Source organism: Saccopteryx leptura, chromosome 2, assembly GCF_036850995.1.
Source record: "Saccopteryx leptura isolate mSacLep1 chromosome 2, mSacLep1_pri_phased_curated, whole genome shotgun sequence".
In the NCBI taxonomy this organism is placed as follows: domain Eukaryota; kingdom Metazoa; phylum Chordata; class Mammalia; order Chiroptera; family Emballonuridae; genus Saccopteryx; species Saccopteryx leptura.
The window spans coordinates 65,623,307-65,642,494 of record NC_089504.1 but is presented as its reverse complement, the minus strand read 5'-3'; the positions used below and the strand labels follow the sequence as shown (position 1 = coordinate 65,642,494).

The 19,188-nt window shown below is 41.7% G+C and overlaps 2 protein-coding genes and 1 long non-coding RNA gene across 9 annotated transcripts in view; 2 read left to right on the top strand and 1 right to left on the bottom strand.

Moving 5' to 3' along the window:
- Positions 1-12,845, top strand: part of RANBP6 (RAN binding protein 6) — a 101,587-nt gene extending 88,742 nt beyond the window's left edge. For 3 of the 4 annotated variants that reach the window (XM_066368114.1, XM_066368116.1, XM_066368115.1), the window contains exon 3: positions 7,924-12,845. In XM_066368114.1, the coding sequence (XP_066224211.1) occupies positions 8,148-11,465 (3,318 nt within the window). In that variant the 5' untranslated portion in view covers positions 7,924-8,147 and the 3' untranslated portion in view covers positions 11,466-12,845. The remainder of the gene's footprint in view (positions 1-7,923) is intronic. The other variant, XM_066368117.1, reaches the window with a different exon arrangement.
- A 458-nt stretch (positions 12,846-13,303) lies between these two features.
- On the bottom strand, positions 13,304-15,541 carry LOC136394662 (uncharacterized). The gene is made up of 2 exons (XR_010749214.1): positions 14,898-15,541; positions 13,304-14,475 (listed from the first exon to the last, which is right to left on the bottom strand). It is a non-coding gene; the product is annotated as an uncharacterized lncRNA (long non-coding RNA).
- A 377-nt stretch (positions 15,542-15,918) lies between these two features.
- Positions 15,919-19,188, top strand: part of BRD10 (bromodomain containing 10) — a 127,362-nt gene continuing 124,092 nt past the window's right edge. For 2 of the 4 annotated variants that reach the window (XM_066368112.1, XM_066368111.1), the window contains exon 1: positions 15,919-18,328. In XM_066368112.1, the coding sequence (XP_066224209.1) occupies positions 17,754-18,328 (575 nt within the window). In that variant the 5' untranslated portion in view covers positions 15,919-17,753. The remainder of the gene's footprint in view (positions 18,329-19,188) is intronic. The other 2 variants (XM_066368113.1, XM_066368110.1) reach the window with 1 other exon arrangement.

Sequence of the window (19,188 nt, the reverse complement as noted above, 5' to 3'; positions counted from 1 at the left end):
AATCCATTTAAGGCGTAAACAGGAATCCCCCCACCATGCATAAATGAAATCAACCAACATCAGAACAAACAAAGGGTGAGAGGAAGGGCATGTAAATTGCCTCTAGCAACTTAAACAAGTGGGGATGGGACAAGTAGAAACACTTCAACATCACAGCTAACATGAAGGTGTGGGGAAAAACTTAGCCATTAGCCACTTAAGCAAAGTGAGGTTGGGGGTTGGGCAGACTGTCAGCTTATTGCCAGTCTCCCACACCTTAGTCCCCCAAAAATCTAAACCACAAGGACCTTGTCAGCCTGCAGTCTCCAACAAGTCATATGACAGTATGGTGGTTCCTCAAAAAATTAAGAATTGAATTACCATATGACCCAGCAATCCCTCTCCTGGGTATCTACCTGAAAAACTTGAAAATATTTATTTGTAAAGATATATCCACCCCTATATTCAATGCAGCATTGTTCACAGTGGATGAGACATGGAAACAACCAAAGTGTCCTTTCATAGATGACTGGATAAATTTGTGGTACATATCATATATACTGTGGAATATAGTTTTGACTCAAAACTATATAAAAAGAAAAATAAAATTCTGCCATGGATGGACCTTAAAAATATTATACTAAGTAAAATAAGTCAGAAATACCTAAGAACCAAATGATTTCACTCACATGTGAGATATAAAATTGAAACTCATAGACATAGACAACAGTATGATGGTTACCAGAGGTAAGGGGAGGCTGTTAAAAGGTAAAAAGAGTCAAATATATGATGACAGAAGATGATTTGACTTTGGATGATGGGCACAGAACGCAATATACAGATCATATATCATAGAAATCTACTCTCAAAACTTATATAATGGCAAGGTTGAGAGAATACAGAAAAGCACAGGGATTCAAAATAATAATACACTTTTACTATCTTTAGGCCTTGTTATGAAGTGTGAGTCCCAAAGAGACACGAGGAGTTACAGGAAAAATTTGAGGAGTTTATTACCGACTGCTTGCATGGAGCTCAAAACAGACTCAAATCATGCAACCTCGAACAAGCTCAGGAGTTCACTTTTTTTTTTTTTTTCTGAAGCTGGAAACGGGGAGAGACAGTCAGACAGACTCCCGCATGCGCCCGACCGGGATCCACCCGGCACGCCCACCAGGGGGCGACGCTCTGCCCACCAGGGGGCCATGCTCTGCCCCTCGGGGCATCGCTCTGCCACAACCAGAGCCACTCCAGCACCTGGGGCAGAGGCCAAGGAGCCATCCCCAGCGCCTGGGCCATCCTTGCTCCAATGGAGCCTTGGCTGTGGGAGGGGAAGAGAGACAGAGAGGAAGGAGGGGGTAGGGGTGGAGAAGCAAATGGGCGCTTCTCCTATGTGCCCTGGCCGGAATCGAACCCGGGTCCCCCGCACGCCAGGCCGACGCTCCACCACTGAGCCAACCGGCCAGGGCCAGGAGTTCATTTTTAAAGGCATAAAACCACATTTTGGGGCAGGGGAGAAGATCGGGATACAGGCACCTAGCTAAGCGGGATTACAGAAGCGAAACAGGCTCATTAAGCTAAGGTTATCTTTAGAACAATCTTGGCTGCATGGTCCAAATTTCTTAATAGTCAGTGGCAGGCACCCTAACATCTGCATTTATTCAGACTGTTGAGCCTGCATAATTACTTCCCTAAAATGGACAAAAATAGTGAAATGTTGAGACTAAGGAGTTTAGTTTCATTATAGATTACACATATAAACTGGTCCTGGGTAGCTTACAATGCAAAGGGGGTTACAATTAGTTGAGTCTCTTATAACAGCCTAAAGGGGATATGGGAGAGAATGAATTTAGAGAGAGTTTGTAGCATGGAAGAAGGCCTCCCATTCCTTCTTACAAGAATTATAACTGTAGAATGCAGTGAATACCAGAACCATAAAACGATGGGGACAGAATAGGGTAGATAGATAAATACCCCAACACCTCTTATGAGTCTCTTGCTGAGGCCTTTCATTGGCCATTTCAACTAGAAGTCAGAGAGCAAGGGAACCTGAGTGACACAGTCTATAGATAACAGATTCCCAGGCTACAGAAAACTGCAGAAAAAAAAGGAGGGAGGGGTCCAATGGAGAAAAATCAGCACCTACTGATACTCATAGTCTTTTACATTTCTGCACATCTCATTATTGTTATTACTTCTTCTTGGTCATACAATTTCCTCAATTTACCTAGAAAGCCAGGGTTACTTTTCACACCAGTTGAAGATGCAGATAAAAATGTTTTGGCATTTTCTTACCAAATAAATTATCTAACTGGACAGGTCCTTTTTATAACTTATGTTTTGTCTATTACCCAAGAATTGCCCAAAGCATTATCTCTCATTAATCAGATACTGTATATTTAATTCTGTAACCCTAATATTATTGTTAGTAGTATTATACAAGAGACACTTCTTAAAGTGTTTTATCTTTATAAGACAGTTTAATATGTCTGCTTTGTCTTTATTCTTAAAATCACAGCTATTATAATTTATCAGTTGGTGAATGCATGAACAAATGTGTTGTATTCAGATGATGATTGAATAAAAAAGAACAAAGAACAGAGTGGATGAATGTCAGAAGCATTGTGCTAAGTGAAAGCAGTCAGACACAAAGAGCCACATGCCAAATAATTCCATTTACATGAAAGTCTAGGAGAGACAAAGCTATTGCAACAGAAATCAGGTCAGTGGTTGCGTGAAGGCAAGAGTGAGGAGATTGTCTACTGAGGGAGCCAAAGGAACTTTTTGGGGCGATGAAAATGTTCTACATATAATTGTGGTCATGGTTGCTTGACTGTTAAAACTCAACTAATTATATTATAATTGGTGAATTAAATTGCATGTAAATTATATCTCAATAAACCTGATTTAAAAGAACTTATTAGGTGCTGTGTACTTCCTATGAATGCATCATTTAAGGCCTGGTAGATGAGTAAAGGTCTATTTGGGAAAACAAACAGCACTAAGTACTTCAAGAGAAGATTTAATTTAAGGGATTGTTTAGACAGGTGGTAAAGACCTGAAAGAGTAAATAAATAGCACTGAGATCATTGAAAAATATAACTGAAGGAACTGTTACTGTCCCTAAAGCTGAGGGAACAAAATGGAACTGGTATCTTTACACTCAGAAGAAACCTCCCAGAGCTGTGGATGGAACCTCTGAGGAAAGAGTGCTCCCCAGTTACTGCTAGTTAGTGTCTCTGCAGAGATGAAAGAAAATTTTTTTTGGGGGGGGGCGGTTAATGTTGTAAGAGCGAGGAAACTGCTGCCACCAGGAGGAAGGGCCACCTCTAGGGCAATCTGGACAAGAAAAAAAAAAAAAAACACAAGAAAGATTAATCCCTTTTCTGTCCCTTTTCTATTCTCCAATCTCTAGTGGCTCTTATTGGTGGAAACTACCAGGCATCTAGCTATGAAAAGAGAAATTTTGCTTCCAGAGCCTAATCTCAGCATCAGAGAACAAATGATAGGAGATATGAACGTGGAGCTGAAAGAACAGATAAATGACACCTCTGGTTTAACCTACTTTTAATAATATTAAGATTAATCTGTAATTTCAGGTGGTTTCAACCTACACCTTCTATTATTAAATTCCCAACCAATGTTTTATTTAATAAATTTAGCATCCATTGCTTAGTGTAAATAAAATTAATTATTTCATTTGGGTTATTTCTGATTTTAGCATTCTTTGTGCACTTATTAGGTAGAAGTCTACAAAGAAGAATGGGCCCTCATTAAGCATTTAGTTAACCTAAAATACAGTTTGTACAAGAAAGATAGGGAAAACCTTGATTATTTCTCTTTATCAATTTTCAGATTTAGTGACCTAGCACTCTCCAAAGATGATCAATGAATTAGTGACTTTTGTTAATATTAGAAACTTGTCACTTTTGTTTATCTTTGATGTTTTTTAATCCATAGCAGGCATTATTCTTTTTGATATTCAAATTGTTCCATTTTAGTCAAGTAGGGGGCCTTCATGATATTTTTTTCTGTATGTTTATTTATTCTGGATTATTCTTGTAAAAATGTCAAGTATGTCCAATTTAATTCTATCCTCATTTTACTAATTCTCTCACATCTTGGAAGAAACCTGTAATTTATTTTGTTCTTTCCCCATTTAGTAAATTGCTAATAAACACTTGCATTGTTTAGTATTCAGTCAATTTATGGAAACATGCTTAAATGGAACTCTCAACTATTCAAACAATTTTAAAAGCCAATTTTAATTATAAAATATAACAAAGTTGTTTAATTCTAACCAAATCTGCAAGTCCAGACTTGAAATCTTGGGCATTATGTGTGCTCCTTAGGGGGGAAAGAGAAAGGAAATAGTGCAAATAGTAAATATAACAGAATTAAGCAATCTAGAGAGAAAGTACCTTAAAATTTTAAATCATTGTATGTTTTTATAAAATAAAATATCATAAATAATTTTCCTTAAACGGATTCAGTTTAGCTCCACTGTTGAAATGATGACTGTCAGAATAGCATGTGAGAGCAACTAGAGAACAAAACGTGGATTCTGGGACTCACCCTCTTAGGAAAGCCTCTTTTTCCTCCAGAAAGAGTTAGCAGTTTTTTGGTCTGTATTAATACTGCTCTTTATTCATATATAGGCAAATAAATTGGTAAATTACAGCACCTCCATTACCAGATGTGCAGTCTGAAATTTGGGGCAATTTCCTGGGCTTCCCCACTGAGTGCTGTTGATATAACTTGATAAAACTTCTTAAAACCTCTCCAATCCTTTCCCTTTTTCCTTTTCCTCTCACTGCTATGATTTAGACTTTCAGTTTAACTAAGCTAGGTTATAGCCCTCCTAAACGCCTTTAATCTTCACACTATTATCAAAGTAATCTTTCTAAAAATTGATTATTTCACAGCCCTTGATTAAAATTCTTAAAAAGCTCCCCATTACCTTTAGAAAAAGGATCCAAATTTCTTAACATGAAAAATATAAGACCCTTCATGATCTGGCCTCAATTTAACCATCGGTCCTTCTCCTTCCTGTCTCCTTTGTCATCCCTAGGTCCCATACTCAACACTCTAGCAGTTCCAAAATACTGGCAGAACTCTCATCACAGTAGGCTCTAACTACGTTTGAGCAAAGTTATTTCCTTTACTTAGGACAATCTTCTCTTTCTTCAAATAGTTAATGAAGCGTCATCCTTCAAAAGTCAGCCCTGATATCACCTCCTTTGGGAAGCTTTATCTCATTTCCCCCAAACCCAAAGTAGATTGACTGCCTCCACAACCTCATGTGATTCCATGTGTGAGGGCAGACTTACCATCACCACAGTGATCACTATACTATGTGACATTTACTCTCTCTCATAAATTTCCTCATGTATTTCATCTTTCCTGCTTTAATACTCTCGATGAATGTTTGCTGAGAGAACAAATTAGTTATTGAATAATCTTGACCCAGCATTTTCCATGTTTATACCAATTTACTTATATTACTACCTAAAAAATAACTGAGTTCCCTGTTCCACATCCTCACCAACTATTGATATACTGTCAGATTTTACATGTAAAACACTGTGGTGTGTCTGTGGTGGTATCTCATTGTAGTTTTTAATGTCTTTAATTTGCTAATAGATACAGCATTTAGAGAAGTATTTCCCCTTATATATACTTATTAACATTTTCTGAAATGGTAAATGCAAAGAACCGGTAGTTAGACTTTTTCAAGGAACAGTAAGAAAACTGGCAAGTGTAAAGCAAGATGCAGAACTGTAGTTAAGATCTTGGAATCAGAACCAGAACAGATCTTATCAATGGTTCTCAAATTTTAGGATTTATATGAAAACTCATTGTGCTGGTTAAAATTGAACACTTGGGAGCCCTGGCTGGTTGGTTCAGTGGTAGAGCGTCAGCCTGGCGTGCAGGAGTCCCGGGTTCGATTCCTGGCCAGGGCACACAGGAGAAGCATCCATCTGCTTCTCCACCCCTCCCCCTCTCCTTCCTCTCTGTCTCTCTCTTCCCCTCTGGCAGCCAAGGCTCCATTGGAGCAAAGTTGGCCCGGGCACTGAGGCTGGCTCTGTGGCCTCTGCCTCAGGCACTAGAATGGCTCTGGTCACAACAGAGCAACGCCCCAGATGGAGCATCACCCCCTGTGGCCTCTGTCTCAGGCGCTAGAATGGCTCTGGTCACAACAGAGCAATGCCCCAGATGGAGCATCGCCCCCTGGTGGGCATGCCGGGTGGATCCCTGTTGGGCACATGCGGGAGTCTGTATGACTGCCTCCCCGTTTCCAACTTCAGGAAAAAAAAAAAAATTGAACACTTGGGTTGTATTCCCCATAAATTGAGTCAGTAGTTCAGATCTTGGGACATAATATCAATACTTGGGCCCAGCAGGGTAACTTAGTTGGTTAGAGCATCCTCACCATATATCAGGTCTGCAGGTTCAATCCCTGGTCAGGGCACATACAAAAAGTCAACAAGTGAATGCATAAATAAATGGAACAACATATTGATGTTTCTCTCTCTCTCACACACACACACCCTTCTCTCTAAAATCAATAAATAAAATTAGGGGAAAAAAAACAAAAAATAAAGCTTTAAAAATATTTATATTTAAAAATAAGTATCTCAAGGGATCCTGTGCAGTTGGTTTTCAGTCCACAAAATAAGAAACACTGTTTAAAGAATATGATTTTCTCCTAAAGGAGTATAGTTTTACGTATTACAATGCAAATTATGAAGCTGCCTACTTTGTGATTTTCCTTTGTGAGTATTACAGTAGCATTTTACAAAATTAAAATTAAGCCCACTTAGAGAAGTTTAAGACAGACTTTGCAATAGGTGAAGAACTCTGATCTTGTTACAAAACCAAGAATAAATAATCATGGGGAAGAGGTATGGAGAAAAAACATCAGTGTTGCTTTCAGAACAGGTGAATTTGACATTCAGCTGTGTCAGTTTAGGCAAATCCCTTAACCACTTTGGGCTTCCCTTTCTCATCTAAAATTATACAGTATTATACTTATCCTACCAACCTTGCAAACTAAGGGTCAAAATGACAGAGTGGCAAAGTAATAATACAAAAGAAAGATCTAATCATTGTTAGAGGAATGATTGTTCTTTAGAGACACATCTGCCTGAATTAAAGAAATATTATTCAGTCCCAGAGGCATTTAAAAATTTTTTTTAATAATCTAAGGAGCTTCCTACTAAAAGGAAAAGTTTAAAAGCATTTTACAGTTTAAACAAAATGCAAGGAAAACTTGAGTGACATGACAAAGGATACAAAATTAAGTTAGAGGTAAGACTAAGATTCAAGTCTTCTGATTATTAGCCCGGGTCACTTTCCACACCATGCTTAGTTGTCTTTCTTATTCTTTATTATAATCCACAGGCCAGATGACTCTGATACATACCAGAATTTGAGCAATATTGCTCTGCTGAATTCGGTGTGGTAATAATTATCTTTACCTTTTATTGCACTTATTTGATAAACAACTTTATTGAGATATTATTCACATACCATATAATTCATCGATCTATATTGTACAATTCAGTGGTTTTTAGTGTAATCAGAGAGGTATGCAACCATCACCACAATCAATTTAGGTCTTTACATCTTCATCATTAAAAAAGAAACCTTATTATTTGACAGCCATCATTCTCCATTCTCCCCTCCTCCCTTAGGCTCTGGCAACTGGCAACCACTAATCTACTTTCTGTGTATGTTTGCCTATTCAAGATCTTTTATATACATGGAGTCATATAATATGTGGCCTCTTATGATCTTTCACTTCGCCGGTTTTTCTAGATGTACTTACTGTTTTAAAATTATCAAGGTAACTAGAGAGATAGTTTAGAAGAGGGGGAAAAATCATCCATAATCGCATTCTAATACAATCAATATCATAATTTTATTTCCCCCCCTCTGCAGGTGCACTTTTATCTGATTAGAAAACATATAAAGGATGCCACCTAGACCCCAACCGACTCCGACAGCCGCCACCCGGTACCCCCCTCCCAAAGCTCAGCCAAAATTCCCAAGCAGCAGAGGGAGGAGCGGCCCTGCCCATCCCCGCCGGCGCCTCGCTTGCGTCACTGCTAGGAGCCGCTGACCCCCTCCTTCCTTCCCAGTCACTGTTTCTTTGACAGAGCGCGATGGCGGCGGCCGGGTCTGTGGGGGCACTGATTACCGTATCGGCAAAGCAAGAGTTTTACCAGCTTCTGAAGAACCTGATTAATCCAAGCGGTATGGTGCGGAGGCAGGCAGAGGAAGTCTATGAAAATATGCCAGGTCTGTGTAAAACCTTATTTCTTTTAGATGCCGTCAGAAATAAGAGAGTAGCTTATGAGGTGAGACAAATGGCTGCCGCACTGCTACGACGGCTTTTGTCCTCTGGGTTTGAGGAAGTCTATCCAAATCTGCCTTCTGATGTTCAGAGGGAAGTCAAGAGTGAACTGATACTGGCTGTTCAGTTCGAAACACATGCCAGTATGAGGAAAAGCCTTTGTGATATTTTTGCTGTGCTGGCCAGGAATTTGATAGATGAGGATGGTACAAACCTCTGGCCAGAAGGTCTGAAGTTCCTTGTTGATTCAATCTACTCAGAAAATGTGGGTCTGTGGGAAGTTGCACTTCACGTTTTATGGCACTTCCCTGGGATTTTTGGAAACCAAGAGCGGCGTGATTTGGATATTATCAAACGGTTGTTGGACCAGAGTATTCAAGATCAAGAACATCCAGCAATCAGGACATTATCTGCTAGAGCTGCAGCTGCATTTGTTCTTGCCAATGAGAATAATATTACTCTTTTCAAAGACTTTGCAGACTTGCTTCCTGGAATCTTACAGGCTGTGAATGACTCATGCTACCAGGACGATGATTCAGTGCTAGAATCCCTTGTTGAGATTGCGGATACTGTACCTAAATACTTGGGTCCTTATTTAGAAGATACTCTGCAGTTGAGCCTAAAGTTATGTGGAGACTCTAGACTTAGTAATCTTCAACGCCAGCTGGCACTTGAAGTAATAGTGACTTTGTCTGAAACAGCAACCCCAATGGTGAAAAAACATACAAATATTATTGCACAGGCAATTCCTCATATATTAGGAATGATGGTGGATCTACAAGATGATGAAGACTGGGTAAATGCCGATGAAATGGAAGAAGATGATTTTGACAGCAATGCAGTTGCTGCTGAGAGTGCACTAGACAGACTGGCTTGTGGGCTCGGTGGAAAACTTGTTTTACCAATCACTAAGGAGCATATCATGCAGATGCTTCAGAGCCCTGACTGGAAAGATCGACATGCTGGATTAATGGCTTTATCGGCCATTGGAGAAGGATGCCATCAGCAAATGGAACCAATTCTGGATGAAATGGTTAACTCTGTTTTGCTTTTTCTTCAGGATCCTCATCCAAGGGTGAGGGCTGCAGCCTGTACTACACTTGGACAGATGGCTACAGACTTTGCGCCTAACTTCCAAAAGAAATTTCATGAGACAGTGATTGCAGCTCTGTTGCGTACCATGGAAAATCAAGGTAATCAGCGTGTGCAATCACATGCAGCTTCTGCACTTGTTATTTTTATTGAAGACTGCCCCAAATCTTTGCTAGTTCTATATTTGGATAGTATGGTGAGAAATCTATATTCCACCCTACTGATTAAATTTCAAGAGTTGATTCGGAAGGGAACTAAGTTGGCCTTGGAACAGATTGTAACAACCATTGCCTCAGTTGCACATACAATAGAAGAAGAATTTGTTCCATATTTTGATCTATTTATGCCACTACTAAGACACATTGTTGAGTTTGCTTTTCAAAAGGAACTCAAGCTTCTGAAAGGAAAAACTATTGAATGCATTAGCCATGTTAGTCTTGCTGTTGGGAAGGAAAAATTTATGCAAACTGCAGCAAGTGTGATGCTACTATTGATGAGGGCACAATCAGATTTAAATAATACGGAGAGTGATGACCCTCAGACTTCTTACGTGGTTTCAGCATGGGCTAGAATATGTAAAATTCTTGGAAATGATTTTCAACAGTACCTTCCACTGGTTATTGAGCCTCTTATTAAGACTGCTTCAGCTAAACCTGAGGTTTCTCTCTTAGACACACAAGATGTGGAGAATATGAGTGATGCTGATGGCTGGCAATTTGTAAATCTTGGAGATGAGCAAAGTTTTGGAATTAAAACTTCAGGACTTGAGGCAAAAGCAACTGCTTGCCAGATGTTGGTTTACTATACTAAGGAATTAAGGGAAGGACTTGTGGAGTATATAGAACAAATTGTAAAGCTGATGGTTCCTTTATTGAAATTTTATTTTCATGACAATGTTCGAGTGGCAGCAGCTGAATCCATGCCTTTTCTCTTGGAATGTGCAAGAATTCGTGGCCCAGAGTATCTTGCACAGATGTGGCAATTCATATGTGATCCTTTAATCAAGGCTATTGGGACTGAACCTGATACAGATGTACTCTCAGAAATAATGAATTCTTTTGCAAAGTCCATTGAAGTAATGGGAGTTGGGTGCCTTAATGATGAACACTTGGAAGAACTGGGAGAAATACTGAAAGCAAAACTTGAAGGGCACTTTAAAAACCAAGAATTGAGGCAGGTTAAAAGACAGGAAGAAAACTATGACCAACAGGTTGAGATGTCCTTACAAGATGAGGATGAATGTGATGTTTACGTTCTCACCAAAGTATCAGATATTTTGCACTCATTATTTAGTACTTACAAGGAAAAGATTTTACCATGGTTTGAACAGCTGCTTCCATTAATTGTAAATCTAATTTGTTCTAGTAGGCCATGGCCAGACAGACAGTGGGGCTTGTGCATATTTGATGACATTATAGAGCACTGCAGTCCAACCTCATTTAAATATGTACAATATTTTCGGTGGCCAATGCTACTAAATATTCATGATAACAACCCTGAAGTCAGGCAAGCTGCTGCATATGGCCTTGGTGTTATGGCACAGTTTGGTGGAGATGATTATTGTTCTTTATGTTCAGAAGCTATTCCACTGCTGGTAAAAGTTATTAAGTGTGCAAATTCCAAAACCAAAAAAAATGTCATAGCTACAGAGAACTGTATCTCAGCAGTAGGCAAGATTTTGAGGTTTAAGCCTAACTGTGTAAATATAGATGAAGTTCTTCCACATTGGTTGTCATGGCTTCCACTGCATGAGGATAAAGAGGAAGCTATTCAGACTTTAAGTTTTCTCTGTGACTTAATTGAAAGTAACCACCCAGTTGTACTTGGTCCAAATAATTCTAATCTTCCCAAAATAATCAGTATAATTGCAGAAGGAAAACTTAATGAGACTATTAACTATGAGGATCCTTGTGCCAAACGCCTAGCTAATGTCATTCGTCAGATACACACTTCTGAAGAGTTGTGGTTAGAATGCATATCTCAACTTGATGATGAGCATCAGGAAGCCTTACAGGAGTTGCTAAATTTTGCTTGAAGTACTTTAATCGCTTGAATATTATGTACCATAAAAGTAACTCCAAATAAGTGTTGTGAATGGCTTCCATTATAATTGAGAGAACTGTTCTCTCTGTGCTTCTGTTCACCTTGCATGTTTTATCTCATAAACACAGCTCTTGTTTTGTGATAACCTGTGCTTCCATTGTCTTAGAATGTTTGTCACCTTCCCCATAGTTGATGTTAAGTATATAAATTGTTGTTATTTGTTTGAATTATTGATGCTGGCAAGCAACATACTTGGTGTCAAAATGTCATGCTGCCTATCACAAGATGCTAGGAGCTCACAAAGTTAGGATAGCTTCCAGGCAAACAACTTTAGAATTATGGATGCAGAATATAGTGGCAGCCTTACTCCTCAATAATATTCCTGGTTTTCATGTTAATGGGAGGATGCTGAAAGTGTTTTAAGATATTGCAGTGGATGTGGGGACTTTTCTCTATAAGGTGTATGAACTTTTTCAAGACATCTTCCTCAGAACTGGATGAGATATACCCATTTCTAATTCCCACAGTATCCAGTTGAGTGGTGAGAACTTTAGAATTTTCTTAGCTGAACTGGTCTCTATTTGTTAAGTTATCCAGACTCTAGGAACTTATGGATACTGAAAAGGGTGTTCTGGTACATCTAATATTGGTAGCATGTACATACGTACAACAGTGTTTGACAAGTGGAAAGTAATCAGTATTGTGCGAGTCAATCAATGTTATATGTTTGAGCAGAATATGGTATTGTGTATGTAATGCTGTTTCCCCCCTGCAAAGCAGCTCAACAAGAAGAGAAGTCCTGATTCAGAATGAGGCTTAAGTAGATTTCTATTTTGAAGAAGTTCTTAGTAGATTCTATAGTAGCACTAAAGAACATTCTGTTGTGGGCCCTGGCTGGGTGGCTCCATGGATAAAACATTGTTAGGGTGTGACGAGGTCACTGGCTGAATGCAGGTCAGGGCAGTCTATAAGGAGCAATCATTGAGTGCACAACCAAATGGAAGTACTAAGAGGAACAACGAGTTGATGCTTCTCTCTCTTTCTGTCTTTCCCTCCTTTCCTCTTAAATTAATGGAAAAATTAAAAAGAAAATATATTCTATTGTGAAATAAATGAAAAAGAAAACAGCTTTGAGACCAGTCATTTAGCATTGAATGTGTGTTATAAGAAAACAGTTCTAGAAATCTAGGGTTAATTAATTAAAATGTCAGTCTTTAATGTCGAGCTTTTGTAGGGTAACTATAAATCATTGATCCAAAATTTAAAAACAAATACATGTCATGATTTCTTGGCACTATTGTGATTACTGTATTTGTAAAATATTTAGTAAGTGTATAAGACCTAGTAAGTGCTTAATAAATGGTAGCTGTTACTTCTGTTGTTTGTACTTCTATTGTGTCCTTTTTTATGGTTTGGAATGCCTTTTATATGAAATATCCTTGATTCACCCCCTACTAGTTCAGATAAGCCGGTCATTTAGGCCATTGTGGTCAGAGATATGAAGGTGAGATTTTAGTATGCAATTCCTGTACATCCCATACAATTAAGTATTATTAATGAGGGAAAAAAGTAATGGACATTAAGTACAGTCTAGTCACAATTTTAAGTTTAAGAGAAATAAAAAAGTATAGATGAATAACTTGAAAAATCCCATCACAAAAATAGAGTTTTTCTCTGGGTAGTGGGATTAAATGATAGTTTTTCTTGAAACTCACTTATCTATATTTTCCAATTTACCTACAATCAGCATATTTCTTATATATGATATTTTTAGGTTCAAGGGCCTGATCACAACCATCTATCCCTTAATTAAGAAGTTTTTGATCAACATTCCTTGCTATTTCCTACATAAACTTGTGCATGCAGAATTGGAAATTCTGCCAGAGGACTAATTTGGCCACTGGAGAATTTTGAAGAATGACAAACCTAGATTTGAAATTTGGCAAATTACTTTTTTAACCTAAGCATTGGTTTCTCTATCTGTAAAATAGGCACAATACCTAGCTGATAGAATTGTTGTGAGAATTAAAGGAGATAATGAATATAAAGTGTTTAATACAGTGTTCAATAAATGCAAGCTAATAGCTTAGAATTCTGACATAGGGCTGGTGGCTAAATAGAGGAAGGGGGTTGTCGGGAGCCAATCAACGACTGCTGGCTGACAAGGTCATAGCAGAGAAGATCCACAACTGCTGGCTGACAAGGTCATAGTAGGACAAGATCCACAACTGCTGGCTGACAAGGTCATAGCAGGACAAGATCCACAACTGCTGGCTGACAAGGTCACAGCAGAAGATCAAAAACTGCTGATTGACAAAGTCACAGCAGAGAAGACCAATGGCTGCTGGTTGACAAAGTCACCACAGTGAAGACCAATGGCTGCGGGTTGACAAAGTCACCGCAAAGGAAAGGCACAACGATACTTCCCTCTTTGATCTTTTGAATTAATCTGGCCTTATATCCCCCCTTTTCTGGGTTGTGCTATCATTTATGGCACAGGGATAATAGTACCGTGCTTTCCCTGTAGATTCGTAGTCATTTCTTTGAAAATGAGACAGAGGGTGTGAGTTCCACAGAAAAGCCTGTAAGCCCTTGAACTGGGCTCATAAACATAAGAGGCTGGCTATGATATCCCTTGTAAAGGGTTAAGTTTGTAGGAGAATTTCTTCTTATTAATCATGTTAGAAAGAATAGATTGTGACTTATGAATAGGTAGGAAACAGTAACTATACACAGAGCACCTTTCAGCCTTCACTTAATCCATCACTTTCTCTAGCCTTTTCATGTGATAAAGAAACTTTCCTTTCTTCTTGCATACCTGACCTGCAGGTGGTGGAACACTCTGAGAAGAATATAGTTAGAACTTAACTAGTGTATGAATATAGTAAATAAATAAAATTTGACTAGACAATAGAATCCTAGGTAAGGTGTAGTGGAGTGGCCTTGGATGGGAGCGCAGCCAGCAAGAAAAGAATGTTTTGTTAAGAGACTTGTTTTGTGCCCTGGCCGGTTGGCTCAGCGGTAGAGCGTCGGCCTAGCGTGCGGAGGACCCGGGTTCGATTCCCGGCCAGGGCACACAGGAGAAGCGCCCATTTGCTTCTCCACCCCTCCGCCGCGCTTTCCTCTCTGTCTCTCTCTTCCCCTCCCGCAGCCAAGGCTCCATTGGAGCAAAGATGGCCCGGGCGCTGGGGATGGCTCTGTGGCCTCTGCCTCAGGCGCTGGAGTGGCTCTGGTCGCAACATGGCGACGCCCAGGATGGGCAGAGCATCGCCCCCTGGTGGGCAGAGCGTCGCCCCTGGTGGGCGTGCCGGGTGGATCCCGGTCGGGCGCATGCGGGAGTCTGTCTGACTGTCTCTCCCCGTTTCCAGCTTCAGAAAAATGAAAAAAAAAAAAAAAAAAAAAAAAAAGAGACTTGTTTTGTGACTGAAGGCAGTTGCTGGGCTTTTCTTAGTGAAACATTCTCATGAGATTTTTGTACTTTCCAAGGTTTTCCCTTCAGAGGAATGTGGTGGAATCCATAGAAGCAATAGCAATTAATGCCTTCTGATATTATGTTGCTACTAAGCTATCTTGCAGGTGCACTCTATGTATCTTTAAGCAAAAGTTACTCTTGATGTTATGCCAATTTCTCAGTAAACAAGCTTTTTGTAGTCTTGTGAAAAAAATTAGGACACTGCATGAACTCAAGGCCATTTGCCTGAGCAAGCGGTGGTCCTTTGCTAGTCCTTGATGATTTCGTCTGCTAATCTCGCTCTCTGCGCCCTTGACTCACAACAACAGTAAGGTAGAGTTATTAATTAGTACTAATCTTTTAGAAGTTTGTACCAATATTGTTATTGCTATTGCATAACTGTACTTTGAATAACTTACCACCTGATTTATAGCTTATAGATATGAATTAACTGTTACCTAGAAATATGTAACCATAGTGAAACAAAAACAATGATTAATCAATGTATTCAAAATACCATGTGATTGTAACTTAGTGTGTGTGTGTATAAAAAGAGAGCTAGACCAGCATTTGGCAGAGATGCCTGGCAATAAATGCTAACGAGAGAATAAAGAGAAAGAAAAGAATTTGGCTCTCTCACTCATTTCGTGTGGATGCAGTCTCTTCCTGTGGGACCCCTGGATTCCCCCCGGGGCTGGACCCCGGCAGGGGGTTATTTGCGGGTATAGGATGGGTCCAGATTCCTTGGCTTTGTCAAAGAAAATAAGGGGTGTCCAGTCACATTTTTTGGTTGCCACTTGCTGAAGTAATTCCCTGCCTTTGTTCCTATGAGCTGAAGTATATCTATACCCTCTAGGAAATGCTGTAGTGCCTAATAAATTGCAAAGATCTTTAAAAGTCCACATTAATGAGAAACAATCTCAAGAATCAGAATATCCAGACCACTTAGTTATATAGCTTTTATTTTTAAAAATGCCTTATTTCTAATTCTAAATAGAAAGTATTAATGTGCATCTTTCAAATAGAACATGAGAAAATAGTAATGTCTGCTTTATGGAACCATTTGTTCCTTTCTGCCCACCTACTTTTAAGCAATATGCAAGTTAATGTAAATGAGTCCACTTTAGACATTATCTAAACAGTAATTTAAAAATGTGTAGTGAGATTGTAAGGCCACGTTAACGACTACTTAATAGCTAACTGATGCTGTAGTTTAGACTTGAAATATTTGAAGACTTAGTCCCAAGGAATTGTTTTCCAGCGATGTAGATTGGGTTTCCAAAGTGACAAAAGATTATATATATAAAATGAGCTTTCAGTCCCTTTATCCTTAACAGATCTCAAAAATCAGTAATTTTTTTTTCATTTTAACAAAAAATAGGTTAATTTTAAAAATAGGAATTGTTAAGAACTCGAAACAGGAGTTTCAGAAATACTTATACAAATCACCTCTTTTCTTGAATGGGGACGTCTCAAATTCTTGAACCTCCTCTTCACATTTTAAAAGTCCCAGTTGTATATTTCAAACCTGCCAGTCACAAGGGGGAGGCTGTGTGCAAAGAAAATGTAAGTTTTACAATAGAACAGGATTTACATTTTGTGCCTTTTTACTTTTCAAGCTCCTTATGGACTAATTTCAGGTTTTAGCGCTGGGAAGGGTCTCTCTAAAAAGAGCTATTCTCCGCAGCCAAGTTTTTTTTTTATTCATTTTTAGAGAGGAGAGAGAAAGAGACAGAGGAGGGGGGAGAAGCTGGAAGCATTAACTCCCATAGGTGCCTTGACCAAGCAAGCCCAGGGTTTTGAACCGGCGACCTCAGCATTTCCAGGTTGACGCTTTATCCACTGTGTCACCACAGGTCAGGCCCGCAGCCCTTTGCTTTTAAAAGCCCTTCGGATTTTCTGGAGGTAACGAGTGAAGCTGCGCATGCGCCTTGCTTCCCTCTCCACTCCACCTGGCCAGACGTCCACAAGCTGATGACATCATCCGTCCGCGCAACCCACCAGGCCTTGGGACCTGTAGCTAAGCCAAAGTCCTTGCTTGCGCGAGAGGGGCGGGGCAGAAGGGGGTGGGGGTGTTTTAATACGCCTGCGCGCCGTGGATGGCGACGCTGCTTCTTTCTTTGCCTTTTTCCATAGCTTTCCCCGGTCGAGGGGAGTGGGGACTTGAGTGCCCTCCCTCTTCTCTTCTGCCCCACCCCTTCCCTCCCCCACCCGCTCCCCGCCCAGCGGGGCTTCTGACAGTTGTCGCCCGGCCCGGTCCGCGCATCGCCTCCTCCTGCCCGGGTGCCCCGCAGGTAGAGAGGGGCGGGAGGGGTGTGAGGGAGAAGAGGAGGAGCCCGAGTCGCCGCGGCCCATCGCTGCGGCCCCCTCCCGGGAGGCGAGAGAGGGACCCCTCCCCTTCCTTTTCGCCCCCTCCCAGTCCTCTAAGCCGGCCCGGGAGACGGGGCCGCCGAGGCCGCGGCGTCCAGGCCTGGCCTGGCGGGTGAAGAGCGGGCGGGGCGCGGAGGGGTGAGGCGGGCGAGGGCCGCGCGCGCGCGCCGTCGCCGGGGGGAGGGGAGAGGAGGGCACCTAGGCTCTCCTCTTCTCTCCCCCATCCCCCGCGCGCCATGTAACCCCGCCCCATTGGCGGCGAGCTCGAGACCCCCGCGCGCCCTGAGAGGAGCGGGCTGCTGAGGAGAGCGAGGCCCGATGCGGCTGGGGCTGCGTGTCGCGGCTGAGCCCTGAGGAAGCGGCCCGCGCTCACACGTCCCCCGGCGCCTCGAGCGGCCGCCCCACGTCGCCCAACCTGGGTCTGCTGGGGACTTGAGCGAGCCCAGGGCGCCGGGGGAGATGGAACCGGCCGGGGATGAGGAGCGGCCACCTCCGGCGACCGAGGAAGAGGACGAGAAGAAGGTGGCAGCGGCGGCCCTGGCCTCGGGGCCGGCCCGAGGCAGGAGTGCCTCCTCCCAGCAAGATGCCGACGACCAGGAGGAAGAGGAGGAGGTGGAGGAGACGACGATGGTGGTCGGGGGCGGTGGCTTCAAGGAGCAGGAGCTGAACTACGAGCTGCAGCAGGGCTATCGCATCCTGGGCGAGTTCCTGCAGGAGAAGCACCGGGGCCTCACCGCCCCTTTCTTGCAGCCCTTGGGGGGCGTTGCCACCGGGGAGGAGGAGACGGCCGAGGGGCCGCGCGGCGGGGTCCGGGGCAGTCGCTCCCTCCCGCAGCAGCCGGGGCAGGGCGTGTGTCTGCTGAAGATGGAGGAGAAGTTCACCAGCGGCCAGTACGGAGGCATCACCGAGTTTGTGGCGGACTTCAGGCTGATGCTGGAGACGTGCTACCGCCTGCATGGAGTCGACCATTGGATCTCCAGACAGGGCCAGAAGCTGGAGATGATGCTGGAACAGAAGTTGGCGCTTCTCTCTCGGTAAGTGAGCCCAGTTCCAGGTGGAAGTGACGGACTGACACAAACACACCCTCGCACGTGTCCGAGGATGGGCTGGGCCTGGGGCCGGGGGGCGTCGCTGATAGGTGCTGAGTCGGTGCTGAACCCGGGGAGGAGCAGCTGCGCTGGGCGGGGGCCATCGGGGTGCTGTGGGTGTGGGTGAACGAGCCCAGCACACCGACGAGGAGAAGCTGAGAAGGAAGCCAAGGCCAGAGATGAAGAGCAGGTAGTTTGTAGATGTAGAGTGAAACGGTGCCCGTAGGAAAAGTTTCAGTGGGGTGGAAATTGGAGCTCAATTTTTAGATAGCTTTAGCATGACACTTTAGAAATTTTTCAGGATAAAATATCCTTAGGAAAATAATTATAGTTCATGTAATAAGGTGGTTGTTTTAAACTATTGAAAAAATAATAGTATCGTCTTTCTACCTGTGTCGTCTGTCGGAGATTTATGAAGTTATTAAATGGTTAATCTGCTGTATTCCTGTCTTTTCTCTGTGCTTCATCTGAGAACACTGAATTTTTACAATAATAGTAGGTGCATCAATGTAGTAGTTGAATAGTAGTCTGACTCTTTTTTTACTAGCTGAGGTGAACTTAAACAAATCACTTTAACTTTTTTACTTTAATTTCCTCATCTGTAAAATGGAGAGAATAATGGTACCTGCACCTACCTCCATGGGGTTGCTGTAGAATTAAATGAGTTAAAGTGTAAAGTTCATGTTGCTGGTCCCATAGTTAGCTTAAGTGTTAACCATTATAGTAGCAGTAATTGAATAAAATGAACGTTTTCCTCATATGTGGACATTGTACTAGTGTTTTATGGAAAGTTGTGTTAATTTTTT